Genomic DNA, 17,379 nt, shown 5'->3' on the forward strand with positions numbered 1-17,379 from the left:
AAGTGTATCCCGTGTGTGAAGGTTGTGGAGGAATAGGCCATGTCGTGGCAAGTTGTGGAGTTGTGATGAAGGACGAGGAAGAGGAAGAATAGAAGGTCAATTATGTTTAGGGTTAGAAGAGGTGTACAACAATGGTAACATGAATTCAAGAACCTATCACCCGGGCCTCCGGAACCACCTAAATTTCAGCCATGGAAACCTGAACACACAACAAAACCCGAATTTTCAAGGTAATTCCCAAAAAGCAGGTTATCAGTCAAATCAAAGGCAGTATGGGAACGAGAGGGGCAATGGTCAAAGCGGGTACAATCAAAAGGAGTTGGGGGGTTTAAAACAAGAGCAATCAGAAGAGTCAGCAGGGTCAGCAAAGTCAAGAGGAAGCTCAAGGTCAAGAAAGTTCTTCAGGTAATAAGGAAGACTCGATTAAGGATGTGATGGACTCTCTGAAGAAGATGAACACAAATGAGGAGGCTCAGAATAAAACCGTGAATAAGAGATTAGAGATCCAAAAGAAAGCCAATGCTGCGAGGGATAAACAGGTGAGCCACCTTGCTGAAGAAGTGGCTAGTTTGAAGAGAAATCCATCCAAGTTGCCGAGTGATACCTTGAAGAACCCGAGCCATTAGAGTAGCAGCTCTTCAAACGGTAAGAATGCCCATGTCAACCAGGTAAGTACCCTAAGGAGTGGAAAGGTATAAGATAATGGAGCAGCTCCACCACCTTTTGTTGAAGGTGTAGTGGAGGACTTGGGGGAAGATGGGAAGAGTGATGATGAGGTTGAAATTGAACCAAAAACTAAACCTAAACAGATAAATAAAAATAAAATCGAAACTTAAATTAAAGTGCGAACGCCAACCGCCAAGGAGACGGGCTCAACGAGTAAAACCGTTCCGTTTCCTTGGGCATTGGTGAACCCCGAGTCCTCATCGACACTTAGAAAGAGGGGCCCATAGTAGGAGGAATTGTGGGAAATATTCAAACAAGTTAAATCAATTTATCCGTCATAGATGCAATTAAACAAGTCCACGCATATGCTAAATATTTGAAAGACTTGTGCACTCAAAAACGAACTCACAAGTTGACTTAACTGAAAATGTGAGTTCGGTTTTTATGGGTATCCTCCCACTCAAGCTACAAGATCCGGGAACGCCAATTATACCCATTTAGGTTGGCGATTTTAAAATGACTAGGGCGTTGTTAGATCTTGGAACTGTGGTGAGTATTCTCCCGGGAAGCTTGTATGACCAATATGACTTTGGTCCACATAGAAAAGCCGACACCACCGTGGTGTTGGCCGATTTGACACTCAAGCTTCCTAGGGGAATCGTGACAGATGTGATTGTAATGATAGAAGATTTTTATTACCCGGTTGACTTCCTGGTTCTAGATTACGTGACAGTTGACCCGAAACAGCAACCGAACTTAATTCTCGGTCTACCCTTTTTGGCCACCGCAATGCTTTAATTAACTGTAGAACCGGGGTAGTGAACATGGCTTTTGGTAAAAAGAATCTTAGGCTTAAAGTGTTTTCATACGTGTCTAATCCTCTGGTGAGTGACGAATGCTTCGTGGTTGAAGTCATTGACGGGTTGAACCCTCATGAAAGTGAGGATGATGCCATAGAGGAGTGTGCTATTTGTTGCAGGAAAACAGTTGAGCACGCATTGCTATTGTAAGAGGAGGAAAAAGCACTAGAGTTATATGCTGTGAGTATTGGGAAACCGCCATGGTCTCAGCAGGTAGAGAGGTTGCCCGATACTATTCATTCGAGGTTGACACCATCATTGGAGAGTCCGCAGGCTTTTGAGTTGAAGGATCTCCTGGACACCTGAAATACGTGTTCTTGGGGGAAGGAGAGACTTTACCAGCCATTATTGCCGCAAATTTGGAAGAAAAGCAAGAGAAGGCATTGGTGGAAGTCTTGAGAGAGCATAAGGCGGCGATTGGTTGGACGATAGCAGATTTGAGAGGGATCATCAGCCCATCCATTGTCATGCATAAGATCATCCCCGATCCCGAGGCAAAACCCGCTCATCATGCGCAAAGAAGGTTGGATACAAATATGCGGGAGGTAGTGAAGAAGGAGGTCTTGAAGTGGTTGCACGCGGGCATCTTTTACCCAATCTCGGATAGCACGTGGGTAAGTCCAACACAAACAGTTCAGAAGAAGGTGGGTATTCAGATAACTCGTAATGAGAAAGGTGAGGAGATCGCCACCCGACCGGTAACCGGGTGGCGAATTTGTGTTGATTACAGAAAGTTGAATGCAACAACATCTAAAGACCATTTTCCCTTGCCGTTCATTGACCAAATCATCGAGAAACTTGTAGGTCAGAAGTTTTATTGCTTTCTAGATGGCTATTCAAGGTACAATCAAATTGCTACTCACCCCCATGACCAACATAAGACCACTTTCACGTGTTCATACGACACTTTCGTATTTAGGCGAATGCCTTTCGGTTTGTGTAATGCCCCGGCCACCTTTCAAAGGTGTATGATGAGTATCTATTCAGATATGGTCAGGGATTCACTTGGGATTTTTATGGATGATTTTTCAATTTTTTGTTCATCTTTTGAAATTAAATGAATTAAATAAAGTTTTAAGAAGATGTGTGGAAACGAATTTGGTCTTAAGTTGGGAAAAGAGCCACATTATGGTTCAAGAAGGGACGTTTTTGGGACATGTCATCTCAAGTATGGGGATTGAGGTTTGGCCGGGCGAAAATCCAAGTCATATCTAATTTACCACAATCTACTAATATAAAAGGGATAAGGGCATTTTTGGGTCATGTCGAGTTTTAACGACGGTTCATTAAGAATTTTAATGTCATATATCAACCGTTGTGTAAGTTGTTGTTGAAAGATGTGCCATTTGTTTTTAATGAAGAGGGTCTTAAAGCTTTTAATGTACTAAATGATAAATTTGTTGAAGCCCCGATCTTGTTGTCACCTGATTGGTCACTTCCATTTGATATCATGTGTGACGCAAGTGACTACGCGGTCGGGGCCGTGTTGGGTCAACGGGTGGATAAGAAGCCCGTTGCCATATACTACGCGAGCAAAACCCTTTCCGATGCTCAAATTAATTAAACCACTACGGAAAAGGAGTTGCTTGTGGTAGTATATGCACTTGATAAGTTTCGATCTTACATTTGAGGGAGCAAGGTTATTGTTTTTTCAGGTCACAGCGTAGTCAAGTACTTGACGGAGAAGAAGGATGCAAAGCCGCGCTTGATCAGGTGGATTTTACTGCTCCAGGAGTTTGATGTAGAGATCCGTGTCAAGAAAGGAAGCGAGAACGTGGTAGCGGATCATTTTTCGAGACTTGTAGGACAAGAGGAGGAAGAGAAAGACGAGAGGGCCATCAATGAGTCTTTCCCGGAAGAGCAATTGTTTTCTATTTCAACTTTGTCATGGTATGCTGACATTAATAATTTTCTTGTTGCAGACACAATTCAGGAGTTTTGGCCAAGGAAGAAGAAGCAGCATTTCCTCTCACAGGTAAAGTACTATGTGCGGGAAGATCCAGAGTTGTTCAAAGTTGGTGCGGACCAAGTGAAGAGTGTTGGTGCATGATGTCAGTAGTTCAGTGTCTAGTGTCTGTAATCGAGTCGTTTGGATTTGAGTTTGTATGTAAGCGAAGTTACTAACAAGTTCGCTGATATAGGCGAACTTGTTAGACAAGCGAAGTTAGTGATAACTTCGCCTGAACATGCCAGGCGAAGTTGTCGTGATTATATATACTAGGTTACGGCTTAGATAGTTAAACAGATTAACAGTTTGTGTATTCGAGTCAGAGAGAGTCTGTATTAGTGATCAAAGTATCACGTGCTTACGGTTGGAATACAACATGTGTTTGGTTATCGTATCGTATGTTAGCTCGTATTGTTTTCTATACTCGTAACGTCTTACGTAGGGATTCCGCACCTGCATAGTACGCGATATCTCGTGTAGATCCGGCTGGGAACCTACAATTGGTATCAGAGCATTTGCTCGATTGTGTGGTTCGGGATTATCACGCGGGTATAGAAATCATTCCGTTCGACTATTCGCGGGATGAGTTTTCTGAGCTTTTGTGCTATACTCTCCTCCTACAATCTTAAACAACCCATAACACCTTCACAAACCTCGAAAAACACAGAAATCTAATCTGCAGAAACTTCGTGTTCATCAGGCGAAGTTGCCGTCACTGTTAGTAGGGTTTCGGTGAAGATATAAGGTTAAGCGAAGTTATCCACAACTTCGCCTACCTCTTCAAGTTCGCTTACCTCAAGCGAAGTTACCCTCAACTTCGCCTACCTCCCAAGTTCGCTCAGCTTAAACGAAGTTATTCTCAAGTTCGCCAATCAGGCGAATTTAAGAAAGTGAGCGAAATTACAAATTCACGCGAAGTTAAGCTTTAAGCGAAGTTATCCACAACTTCGCCTACAGAGCTGTTTGAAAATAAAATTTTTGATTTTCGGATTTCTTTGAGTTTTGAGATGTCTTCGATAAACATTACTGAACTAGTAAAGATGGAAGTAGAGGCAGGTTCGGCTACAAAGGCACCTAAGATGCTTAAGAAAACTGATTATGTAGCGTGGAAAGATCGTTTTGAACAATATGTCAAGTATTAAGATGCCAAGATGTGGGTGTGCATACAAGATGGTTACATTCCACCTACTGCTGAGTATGAAGGTCGTGATCAGATCAAGAAATACAAAGAGATAGAAGAAGAGGAGAAGAAAATGTATGAGGCAGAAAGCAAAGCTCATGCAGCAATTACAATGGCTCTTCCACAAGAGATACTCCACACCTTCCGAAAGTATAAAACCGCTAGAGAGCTTTGGGAAGCACTTGAGAACCGGTTTGAGAGCAATGTGGGAATCCGTGCATCGAAAATTAAACCTCTAAAAACCCAATTCTCGGTCTTCAAGTATCTGAAAAATGAATCACTTGATGATATCATCACTAGATATTATCATCTGATGACTGAACTCAGCAACTATTCAATTGCTTACAAAGAAGATGAGATAGTTGAAAAGCTTCTTGATGCTCTCCCACCGAAATGGGAGATGTATACTGTGTTGATGAGAGAAGATAAAGACTTTGCTGACTATGACCTGGAGACAGCAGTTAACAAGCTAAGAATGTTTGAACTGAACATGGTACGAAAGGAAACACCTACCGATCAGGTTCAAGATCCGGGTATATATGGTGCAAAGGTTAACTCTGGATCAAGTTCGAAAAATGAATCATCTGCTTATTACTCTAAGGGAGAGTCAGGCGCGAGCTCAACACATGAGGGACATGTATCTCTCAACATGAACGGTGATGTGTGCTATGTAGCTGGAGGGTCAAATGCTTCTCAACCTCAATCGACCAAGAGTAGTTATTCCCCAAGTGTTTCAAACAACAACTACTCGAAGATGCCCATGAGTGTCAAATCTGCTGAACAGCAGTTTGCTCTCTATGCATCTTTTATTGCTTCGTATGAGAACTACATTCAGGGTAAGATCGTTGATCCTGCAGTTTTGGATGAAGACTATGACCAGATCGATGCTGATGATCTGGAGGAGATGGATCTGCAGTGGCAGATGGCTATGATTGTCAGAAGGGTGAAGAGGTTCATGAAGAAGACTGGCAGGAAGTTTGTCGGTGAGAGGCCAGGGTTTGATAAGTCGAAGGTACGCTGTTACAAATGTCAGCAGAATGGCCACTTTGCAAATGAATGCAAAAATGAACGTGTAGAACGCAGTCAGAACAGATCTACACAGCAAAGTGGTAGTGGTAATGACTATAGAGCCATGATTTCCAGACAGAACGAAGAGTATAACTGGAATCTGCATGTTGAAGAAGTATTTGAACAGGCCAACTTGGCAAACATCGAAAATGCAGATAGTGAGAAGGGAACTTGCCAAAATGAAGCGTACATGGCAGATGTAGCAGACCAGCTCTCAGAGGTAAGTACCGAACTCCCTTGTACTAAGTGTGAACATCTGTCTGAACAACTGACAACTCTAACTGATCAGTTTGTTAGTTTGGATGCGCAATATAAAACTTTAAAAGAAGATCATCATTTCACCAAAGCTAGAGAAAATAGTTACAAAGTAAAAATTAAAGCTAGTGACACAGATATTAAAAGTCTTAAAGCAAAGCTTGCTGAAAAAATTAAAGTGATTGATCTTAGCTATGAAGTTCTAGAAGAGAAAACCAAACTAATAGCTGAAAGGGAAAAACAGATAGCTGATCACCAGGTTAAAGTGGTGGAACTTAACAGGAAACTGGAGCAATTTAGAAATTCCTCCGCTATACTTGATCACCTCGTTAGTGATCAAGGTTCCCCAAAAAGGAGAGGAATTGGTTATCATGAAGTTCCACCACCTTTCAATCATAATTACACTTATGACCCTAGTAATCAGAAATCTGTCGATGTTGACTATGGTCAGACAGTTCCGGTTAAAGTAACGATTAAAGAACCAGAATTTAGTAAGCCTGTTGCAAGTGTTAAGATTTCTGCTCCGAGTCCTGTCTCATCTAACTCGGACAAGTCTTCTGAGTCGAGTGAGACAAAACAAGAGGAAGTGTTACCAAAAAGTGGAGAAAAAAATAAAACACCTGAAAAGAAGTCTCCACTAAACCCGTATGTCCCACCATATGTGAGACAAATGGGTAGTAATACAGCCTCAACATCTAAGACAACTTTTGATAAGAAAGTTGAAAACAGGTGTTGTTTTAGATGTAATCAACAAGGACATCTTGTTGCTGATTGCCCTCTGAAGCAGAGATTCAGAGGTGTGAGGCCTTCGAGAACTGAGAATAGAACTAACGATAATGTTAAAACTGAAAACCCATCAAAATTCAGAAATTGGTCTAATTCAGGTTTTCAAAGAAAAGGATCTCAGTTTTTCACTGCTAACAACCAAACCATAACTAATAATTCATTTAATTCAAGACAGTTTGGATGGCCTCATAGACAATCCACAAGAAGATATCCTGATAGGACTCACAGAAATCATTATAATACTAACTTTGGACAGCCAAGGTACGGAATGTATCGACCCAAGACCAATCGGTCTTGGGTCCCCAGATTTTAATCATCTGCTTTAATCGTGCAGGAACAGTTGAACAGGGCTGCCAACAATCAATGGGTTGTGGATAGCGGCTGTTCCCGGCACATGACGGGTAACAAGAAATTGTTACACGACTTGAAACCTGTTCAAGGAGGAAGGGTGAGTTTCGCAGGAGAGAGCGGTGGAAGAATTACAGGAATAGGGACGGTGTCGAATGGAAAGATGACTTTGGAGAAAATAACTTTGTCGAAGAACTGAAGCACAATCTGCTGAGTGTTTCGCAGATTTGTGACAAAGACTACACCGTACATTTTACAAAGAATGAAGCAATTGTGTTGTATCCTGGTTTTAAGATACCAGAAGATTGGATTGTTATGAAGGCTCCAAGAGTGAAGAATACGTATATCATGGATATGAGATCGACTGAGATGACCACAGAAGAATCGTGTCTTCTGTCAAAAGCAACTGAATCGGAGTCCGAGTTGTGGCATAGGAGAATGGGACACATTCATCTTCGGAAAATGAACTACCTTGTCAAAAATGGGCTTGTGCTGGGTGTTCCCTTGAAGAATTTCAACTTTGAAGACAAATGCTTATCATGCAAAAAGGGAAAGCAACACAAGAAATCCCATCACACCAAGAAGGTCAATTCAATTGTCAGTACCCTAGAATTACTTCACATGGATCTCTTCGGTCCCGTGAATGTAAGAAGTCTAGGAGGAACATCTTACTGCTTGGTGATCACTAATGATTACTCATGATATTCCTGGGTATATTTCCTGAAGTCAAAGGATGAAACAGTGCAGATGGTAAAGAATTTGATTACCAAGGTTGAGAATATCATGGGGAAACGGGTTAAATTCATCAGGAGTGACAATGGAACTGAGTTCAAGAACTATGAGATGGAGATCTTCTGCTTACAGAAGGGGATAGAACATCAATACAGCGCACCGTATACTCCGCAACAAAATGGAGTGGCTGAGAGGAAGAACAGAACTTTAATTGAAGGAGCCAGAACCATGCTGGCTGATTCGAAACTTTTCGTGGTGTTCTGGGCTGAAGCTGTTGCAACAGCCTGTTATATCCTTAATAGAGTGTTAACTGTTAAAAGATTAAATAAAACTTGTTATGAACTTATGCATGGGAGAAGCCCAACTTGAGTGGTCTTGAACCATTTGGGTCCCCATGTTCGATATTAAAGACCAATTCTAAATTTGGTGAAGTAGCCGACGAAGGAATCTTAGTCGGATACGTCGTTGGGACTCCCAACAGACGGGTCTTTAATATATCGAACAACAAGGTTGAGGTGGTGTGTAACACTGGTATCACAAGTTACAAATCACCAAAACCAAGCTCGGGACCCGCTGGGGTTTTCGACTATGATAGACTTTTTAAATCTTTTAACATACCTTATCTGGATTTTGCAGAAGTTGAGGAAAGAATTGCTACGAAGATGATATGCGATGAGGAAGACACTTTGGTGCAACGACCACATTATGATGAATTTCAGCCTTCCTCGTCAAATACTGTCAATACCCCTGCTGCCTCTACTGAAGAGGAATTCATCAATCTGTTTCACTCTCAACATCAATCACCCATTGATGAGCTATCTTCGAACTTGGAAGATAATCTGAATGTCGGTTCGGTTCCGACCACGAGAATTCATAAAGATCATCCTTTGGAGAATGTGATAGGTGATCTGTCCGCCGGTGTACAAACAAGACAAAGCTTGAATGAGCACACCTGTGTTTACACAAGCATTAAAGAATCAGGCATAATCAAAGAGTGCTTATACACCTGCTTTATCAGCCAGATTGAACCAAAGAACTATCAAATGGCTCTTAAGGACAGCTCGTGGGTCGAAGCCATGCAAGAAGAGTTAGCTCAGTTTAAGAAAATGGAAGTATGGAACTTGGTTGCAAAACCAAGGAATGTGCATGCGATAGGCACAAAATGGGTCTTCAAATGTAAGAGAGATGAGAAAGGGATTGTTATCAGGAACAAGGCGAGGCTGGTTGTTAAAGGCTTTAATCAACAAGAGGGGATTGATTACAATGAGGTGTTTGCTCCTGTGGCAAGATTGGAAGCCATTCAGCTGTTTTTGGCATTTGCTGCTCATAAGGAGATGAAGGTTTTTCAGTTGGATGTGAAGAGCGCGTTCCTAAACGGTAAAGTCGACGAGGTTGTGTATGTTAAGCAACCTCCTGGTTTTCCTGACCCTGACTTTCCCGATCACGTGTACAAGCTAAGTAAAGCGCTGTAAGGACTACATCAGGCACCTCGTGCCTGGTATTCAACCTTATCAGATTACTTGCTTGAGAATGAGTTTGAAAGAGGTAAAATTGATAGCACATTGTTCTTCAAGAGAAAGGGTAGCGACTTCCTACTGGTGCAAGTCTACGTGGACGACATTATCTTTGCTGCATCAAAGGTCGCCATGTGTCAGGAGTTTGAGGCCGTCATGAAGAAGAGATTTGAAATGAGTGCTATGGGTGAACTAACTTTCTTTTTAGGATTGCAGGTTGATCAGAAGAAAGACGGGATGTTCATTCATCAAACGAAGTATGTCCATGATGTTCTCAAATGCTTCAAGATGGAGGACAGCACTCCATATGATACTCCGGTCTGCGTCAATCACAAATTGGGTGCTGATTCAGATAACGATGCAGACGTGGACCCAACCCAATATCGGGCTATTATAGGTTCTTTAATGTACTTAACTGCTTCTAGGCCTGATATAATGTTTGCTGTTTGTCTTTGTGCACGCTTTCAGGCAAACCCAAAAGAATCTCATTTGAAGGGTGCGAAGAGGATACTGCGGTATCTCAAAGGCAAGCCGAAGCTGGGGTTGTGGTACTCGAGAGGAGGAGACTTGGAGCTAGTCGCTTACACAGATTCTGATTATGGAGGGTGCAATCAGAGTCGGAAGTCTACAACTGGTGGATGTCAGTTTCTTGGTGGCAGACTAGTGTCGTGGCAATGCAAGAAGCAGACCTCAGTCGCAATTTCAACCTGTGAAGCAGAATACATGGCAGCATCCAACTGCTGCTCCCAGGTTCTTTGGATTCAACAACAGTTGCGAGATTATGGTCTGAATTTCTCACTTACTCCTATTTGCATTGATAACACTGCTGCTATCTCAGTAACTAACAATCCCGTGAAGCACAGTAAAACTAAACATATTGACATACGTCATCATTTTATACGGGATTGTGCTGAGAAGAAGCTGATTGAGCTCGAAAAGGTTGACACGTTAGATAATTTCGCTGACTTATTCACGAAAGCCTTTGACAAAACCAGATTTCAAAACCTTGTTGAGCTGAATGGGATGATCAATCCCGAGTAACCATGCTTTGTGTTTGTGTTATATAAAAAAAAAAAAAAACAGCGTCACTATCGCTTAGAATTATGTCGGTTGCCTCAGTTTGAAGGACATGTCTTCGGATATGTTTGGTCCTCATTTCTACTTGTAGAATATGAGGATAGCCATTAACCAGATGACTGAAAGTGACCGGGGCGGTTTATGATGAATTTTCATTCTTTCGCTGAAAATTAGTCGATCATACTTTAGTTAGAAGGACACATACTAGTATGTGGTCGGTCCAGCTAATCCATTGGATCTTCGGGATAGCCGTTCACCTGAAGACTTTGAGTTGGTCGGGGCGATTGATGTTAAAATTTTTTCTTTCTTTTAGGGAGATGAAATTATTTTTCAAGTCTACTACTTCGTAAGAAGTTCCTTTACTATGTTTAACAGAAAATTGATCCAACCTTGGAAAATGATAGATATACTGATTCTGTGTGCTTAACTAGTGAAGTTATTAGGCTTAAAAGACTTTAGAACAGTCATTGTATGTCATGGTAGCTTTTTATGGTGCGTAAAAGTAGAAGTGATACTAACTAAATCTACTCGATTTTTTGTGGAAACTCCTTAAGAGTTGTGCATGTCTTCATACATATCTTTCCGAATGATAGGCAGAAAAGCGATTACCCAGTCATACACGAGCCCGTGAGTGTTCTGATTCCCGTGAAGATAGAGTGTCAAGACGCTGCAGTGATCCAGATTCGGGACTTGCAGTTACTTTCTAATTGAAGTTGTGTATATACATGTTAGATTAAAAAAAAAAAAAAAAAAAAAAAAAAATTCTAGAGTTCATAATGATAATGATTATCAATCAAGACACAAGAAGGTGAACGGGAAACAGAGTTTAAGATCGAAGTGTAATTACTACTTAATCAGACACTACGGGTCGAGGTCAATTCGGGGTGACTTAGGGAAAGCCAAATACGCCTTGAGAATAGATAGGAGGCATCATAATCTCTGAGTTGTTGCCCACTTAAGTTTTGAGCTTAATTGAACCTAACCCATATCACAGAAACGATGAAAACCATTTTAAGTAGATTACCTGCTTACAATCTGTTTTCTTTATGTCATAATACAGCTGAACACGGATCTGTGTGACAGTCACGAAATTAGTATGATTCCTGTTCGGATCTTTTCTAAAACATGGTAGTCCCTGTCGAGAACTAAATTTGATCCCGTGTACTTTAATTTTTCAAATTTTTGTTTTGTAATTGTTTGATTTTATACCTGGTTACTTGGTCTTGATCGTATCATTTAACGCTTTAAAGGATGTTTTTAAAACTTTATTGAAAATTGTTAAAAGTATAGGGGTTTGTTTAGTAAATACAGGCGAACTTGTTGATAACTTCGTCTGGAATAGGCGAAGTTGTCGATAACTTCGCCTGTACTAACTTTGACCCTATATAAAGAAGTTTTAAGGTCAAACGTTTCATTATTTCAAAATATCAGCGAACTTATCCCCTGTAACTTCAGCGAACTTATCTCTCGAAAAATCTAAGCGAACTTATCGATTCCACTGTGTTATTTTATCTTTGATTCTAATCCGATTCAAGGTGTGTAGGGTTCTATATTCGTATAATCATTGTCTTTAATGTTAATCACAGGTCGATTCGACCCGTTTCGTGACCTCGATTATTTGAAACCTAAACACCCGATTTTCAAACTTGTTATTACGTGATAGTAATTTGCATGAACGTCTAAAACTTCATAAAATCATGTGTTACGGAGTCCTCGATCTCCAATTTCATCACCTACACGTCGTTTGATAAACCTAACTGATGCCGATTCGAATTCGGCGAAGTTACAGTTTAGGCGAAGTTATCCGTAACTTCGCCTGAGGTCTAACTTCGCCTGATTATTGATTTTGAAACAGTTTATGAGGCGATGTTGTGATTAGGCGAAGTTATCCGTAACTTCGCCTGGACCATTATACTTAACTATTATCAGACGAAGTTCAAGTTGAAGCGAAGTTGTTTCCCAACTTCGCCTCACCTTTAACTTCGCCTGTACAGAATTGATCACAACTTCGCTCATGGTAACAAGCAAACTTGTGATTCGCTTTGACGTTTATCTAACTTAACCTGTTTGTTGCAGATATGGCTGCTGTTGCTGGAGCAGGTGGTGCAGGCGGTGATGATGGAGGTGGTCACCAGAGACAGTTCTTCCCGGGTCACAACATGTACATAACATTAGACCCGGAGGCGAGTGGAGTTGATGATTTCCGCGAAATCATCACCTTTCTTTTACGCTCGAGGATATTCCACGCGATTACAACAACTTTGCCAATATCCTTACCCAATATTGAGGATTTCTGGCAGACGGTGGAATACGACTGTAGAGTCGAGCCCCCGGTGATGCACGCAACAGTCAACAATCAAATTGTTCAGTTCTCTTCTGAACAAATCCGGGCGGCTTTACGTTTTGGGAACGAGACAAGGGATGACCCAACCGAGTTTGTAGCTCCTTTCCGTGATGGAGCGTTTTTGAGGATGGGATACTCTGGTCCCTTGAGGGATACGCAGAGGAGGAAAGGCTTTCTACTTGACCAGTGGCGCTTTCTCATGCATGTTATGATCATTTGCATGTCAGGGAGAAAGGCGGGCACTGATGGCATGGGCGCGACCATGCAATCAGCGATGACTGCTCTGACATACAACAAGCGATTCAGCTTTAGTCAGATGGTCTTTTATGAGATTGATCGTCAACGAAGAGCGATGGCGCGTGAGAGATTCGTCATGTATCCAAGATTCCTTCAAATGATCTTGAATCATGTTGCTCCAACGCTTCCTCAGCGCCGTCCGATCCGATATGTTGAGAGTGTGAATAAACGGATCTTCGCCCAATGCAGATCCTCCAGTGCGAGGAGCAAACTTGAGCTTCGTCCTCGCCATACTCCACTTTTTGGGTACTTGATAAACCCGGGGTATGTGCCTGCTCGTGGGGATGAGTTTATGGACCGGCACCACAACAAGCAGGAGCACCTCAAGCTATACCTGCTGCTCCTGTTGTGTCACCGGAGGAGAACGTGGACCTTGACGCAGAATTTGGTGGTCAAGGCTTCTTTGATATGGATCGGGTGGATCCAGAGGAAAACGTACAGGTCTCGGTAGCCCAAGTGTCGACTGTGAATGTTACTAGGACAGCTGCTACGGTGGCTGGTTCTGATTCTGATGATGAAGTGGCAGAAGCCAGAAGGATTATGGTGACTCGAGAAAGACTACATGGGAAGAGAAAGAGAACAGATGATGATAGCGAGTCTGATTATGAGGAAGAGGTACAACAGTTGATCCGGAGGTCAAGAAGGGAACGGATAGGTGCAGGATCAGGAGCCGGTGAGAGCTCTAGGGTGGTACGTTTCACTCCACCAGCACTATCCGGTATGACAATGGTTCCCTCATCCCTACAGGTTACAAGGCCAAGCGCTACGGGTGTTCCCGTGGTGGCTACATCGTCTACTTTTGGCCTCCCACCCACTACTTTCCAACTTTCGACTCCCGAGATCGTTTCATTGCCGCCTCCGACTGTTACTCCATCGGAGGTCGTGGCACAATTTATAGAGTCAACTGTTGTGGCCACTGCAGGGCTATCGGTGACGATACCACCTGCGGTTACGTCTATTTCTACTTCTGAGGTTCCGGTGACATCGGAAATCCCTCCTCAGTACACTCAAGATATATCGCATATGAGGTTCGATTTCGATGCAACCCTATCAGACTCAGAACGAATAGCAGCACTGGAACGGGTCGTGGCAGAGCAGTCAAGGATTAATCTTATCCAGACCCAGGCTATTCAGCGCCTAGTTACAGAGAATCAGATGCAGTCGTCCCTCCTGGTACAACATGGAAAATCATAGATGCTTTCAAGGAGTTATTGGCATCTCAGGGGGAGACGAGCTGTAAAGGCGACGAGTTGAGGACCAAGAGACGAAATGATAGAGACGATGATCCCAATGCATCGAAAGATGCAGGTGGTGAGTTGGCAAGAACTGATCAAGCTCTTGGAACTTCCACAACTCAGGGGGAGTCGACATCTGCAGCTGGTGGTGATGATGTGGTGGTGGTGGACGTAGAGGATATGGATGATATTTTGGTTGGTGACGATGATGTACTACCGAGTGATGTGATAGAGAAAATTGGTGAAGAGATTGTGATTGATACTGAGATAGAAGAGGGAGAGATAGTAGAGGAGAATGTGGAGCATGAGATACCGCATGTCGAGAACGTAGTTATGAGTCAACAGATTGGGAATGATAAGTTTGAATGGGAAGAGCAGCCTAGGTGGAAGGAAGGCTATGCTCAGTGGTTCGTCAAAACGAAGAAACCGGCGGTCCCTACAATGTTTAAGAAGAGTTACAACATTAAAGGCTATGCTGAAGCGAAGAAAGGGATTATATGCTGGATATATGATGAGCAGTTGAGGCTCTTCGTGATTAAAAGGTATGACGGTGTTCAGTACTTTAGAAGGATGTTAAGATCGTTGAATACACTGCCAGAATGTGAAGTGAAAGACTTAGCCAGATTGGGATTGATAAACAGAAGTGACGATAATATGGCTAGAGTCATTGGGAAAATTGTGTGGAAAGAAAGTATAAAAGAGAAGAAATTTGAGCTGTTGAAGCCACAAAAGGGAAACTTGTTGAAGACAAGGATAGAGGTTTGAGAGCTGATGGAAAGCCTTGGATGGTCATGAAGTATAAACCGATCCGGTGTTTGAAAGAAGTACCGATGAAGCTAATGCCCAAGGATGTGCTTAATGACCTGAAGTGGTGGTTTGTAGATTGTGAGACAGCTGAGGCGGTGATGGAAGACAAAGATGAACAAGAGCTGCTTAGAGTGTACGATCCGATGCACTTGGTAAACTTATCGCAAGCTGATTTGCAGGTGTTGAATGACAAGAAGATATTTTATATTCCTGCTTGGAAAGACGAAGCGAGGAAATATCAAAGAGTTGTCTCGGTTTGTGTTCGAGAAGGAGTGCATGCTTGAAGATAGAAGATTGAAGATTACAAGACACGTGTTTGAAGCTAAAGAGATGAAGCTACTGCCAAGGGGGAGTCTGTTGGTGCATGATGTCAGTAGTTCAGTGTCTAGTGTCTGTAATCGAGTCGTTTGGATTTGAGTTTGTATGTAAGCGAAGTTACTAACAAGTTCGCTGATATAGGCGAACTTGTTAGACAAGCGAAGTTAGTGACAACTTCGCCTGAACATGCCAAGCGAAGTTGTCGTGATTATATATACTAGGTTACGGCTTAGATAGTTAAACAGATTAACAGTTTGTGTATTCGAGTCAGAGAGAGTCTGTATTAGTGATCATAGTATCACGTGCTTACGGTTGGAATACAACGTGTGTTTGGTTATCGTATCGTGTGTTAGCTCGTATTGTTTTCTATACTCGTAACGTCTTACGTAGGGATTCCGCACCTGCGTAGTACGTGATATCTCGTGTAGATCCGGCTGGGAACCTACAAAGAGGCGTTGCATACCAGAGGAAGTGGTGCGAATTGTTTTGCATCATGCGCACTCGTCAGCTTGGAGGCCATTTCAGCGGCAAGAATACAGGACATCGCGTGCTTGCCTGTGGATTTTATTGGCCTACCATATTTAAAGATGCAGCAACGTTTGTTATGAATTGTGTTAGATGCAAACAGATGGGGGTGTTTCAAAGAGGGACGAGATTCCCATGCAACCAATCCTTGTTGTCGACATCTTTGATGTTTGGGGGATTAATTTCATGGGCCCGTTCCCTAATTCACTTGGTAATCTTTATATCTTGGTGGAGATCGATTATGTGTCTAAATGGGTATAAGTAATCACCACTAAGACGAATGACCATACCATTGTTTGTAAGTTTGTTCAGTAAAACACATTTTCATGTTTTGGTGTTCCCCGCATTATCATTAGTGATGTGGGTTCACATTTCAAAAACATTAATTTTGGCAAACTACTTAAACGGTATGGCGTAAACCACCGTATTGCCACTCCATATGACCCTCAAACGAGTGGGCAAGTGGAGGTTTCAAATAGGCAAATCAAAGAAATTTTACAAAAGACGGTAAAGCCCGATCGGAAAGATTGGTCGAATAAACTAAACGATGCTTTATGGGCTTACCGTACCGCTTATAAAACGCCTATTGCAACCACCCCTTATCGGTTGGTTTACGAGAAAGGGTGTCAATTACCTATTGAGCTAGCCCATCGTGTTCTATGGGCGGTTAAGAATATTAACCTAGATTATGAGTGTGCAGGTAAACAAAGGAAGTTGAACATATGCGAGCTAGAAAAGTTAAGAAATGAGGCTTATGAATGTGCATCTACTTATAAGGACAGGATGAAGAGAGTTCACGATGCTAAGCTAAGTAGAAAGATGATCGAAGAGGGAGAACGGGTGTGGTTGTACAATTCGAGATTGAAGCTTTTCCCGGGAAAATTGAAGAGCAAGTGGATGGGACCTTATCAAGTTAAGAGGGTTGGAAAGTTGGAGAGGTTGAGATCGAAGATTTTGATGATCATCCAAGTCAAGTGGTGAATGGCCATCGTTTGAAGTCTTACTTGGAAGATGCGGATTTGAACAAGGAGATACATGAGTCGGAGGTTTGCTTCTTGGCGGATGAACCGACTTATTCGGTTGATCGAAGAAACGAAGGGATGTCAAGCTATAGACATTCAATTCAGCGCTAATCAGGAGGCAACCCGGCATTTGTAAGTTGTATTCTTTGTATATTGAGTCTAATTAGCTAAGTGTTTTCCTCACATCGTGTAGTGTAGAGCAAGGATCGAGTGTGGGGAAGCGACATGTCGATCATCATTGTGGAGAATTGGTATGCACATGCGTCGCTAGAAGGAGCCACTTTGTTGTTGAGTTCTTTGGCTAGAGGCGTTCGTAGAGCGGGTTCGGCCGCGACTCGGTTGGCATTGGGACTTATTATCACAAGGATTACTCAGTCTTTGGGGGTTTTTGGACGTA

At 42.3% G+C, this 17,379-nt stretch overlaps 1 protein-coding gene across 1 annotated transcript; it reads left to right on the forward strand.

Moving 5' to 3' along the window:
• Positions 1-1,993: 1,993 nt before the first annotated feature.
• On the forward strand, positions 1,994-16,941 carry LOC143533829 (uncharacterized). The gene is made up of 5 exons (XM_077028482.1): positions 1,994-2,326; positions 2,851-3,058; positions 3,182-3,501; positions 16,054-16,205; positions 16,317-16,941. The coding sequence occupies exons 1-5, from the start codon at positions 1,994-1,996 to the stop codon at positions 16,939-16,941; spliced, it is 1,638 nt and encodes a 545-aa protein (XP_076884597.1).
• Positions 16,942-17,379: the final 438 nt, after the last annotated feature.

Source organism: Bidens hawaiensis, unplaced genomic scaffold (assembly GCF_021521415.1).
Source record: "Bidens hawaiensis isolate Kalapana, Puna unplaced genomic scaffold, B.hawaiensis_p1.1 tig00009922_1, whole genome shotgun sequence".
In the NCBI taxonomy this organism is placed as follows: domain Eukaryota; kingdom Viridiplantae; phylum Streptophyta; class Magnoliopsida; order Asterales; family Asteraceae; genus Bidens; species Bidens hawaiensis.

Excerpts from the sequence above, each read along its gene's own strand:
- LOC143533829 (XM_077028482.1), top strand. The coding sequence starts at position 1,994 with ATGCATAAGATCATCCCCGATCCCGAGGCAAAACCCGCTCATCATGCG. Across the intron at positions 3,059-3,181 it reads CGTTGCCATATACTACGCGA|GTCACAGCGTAGTCAAGTAC; the intron begins GCAAAACCCTTT and ends TTGTTTTTTCAG. Across the intron at positions 16,206-16,316 it reads TTGGTGGAGATCGATTATGT|TGATGTGGGTTCACATTTCA; the intron begins GTCTAAATGGGT and ends CATTATCATTAG.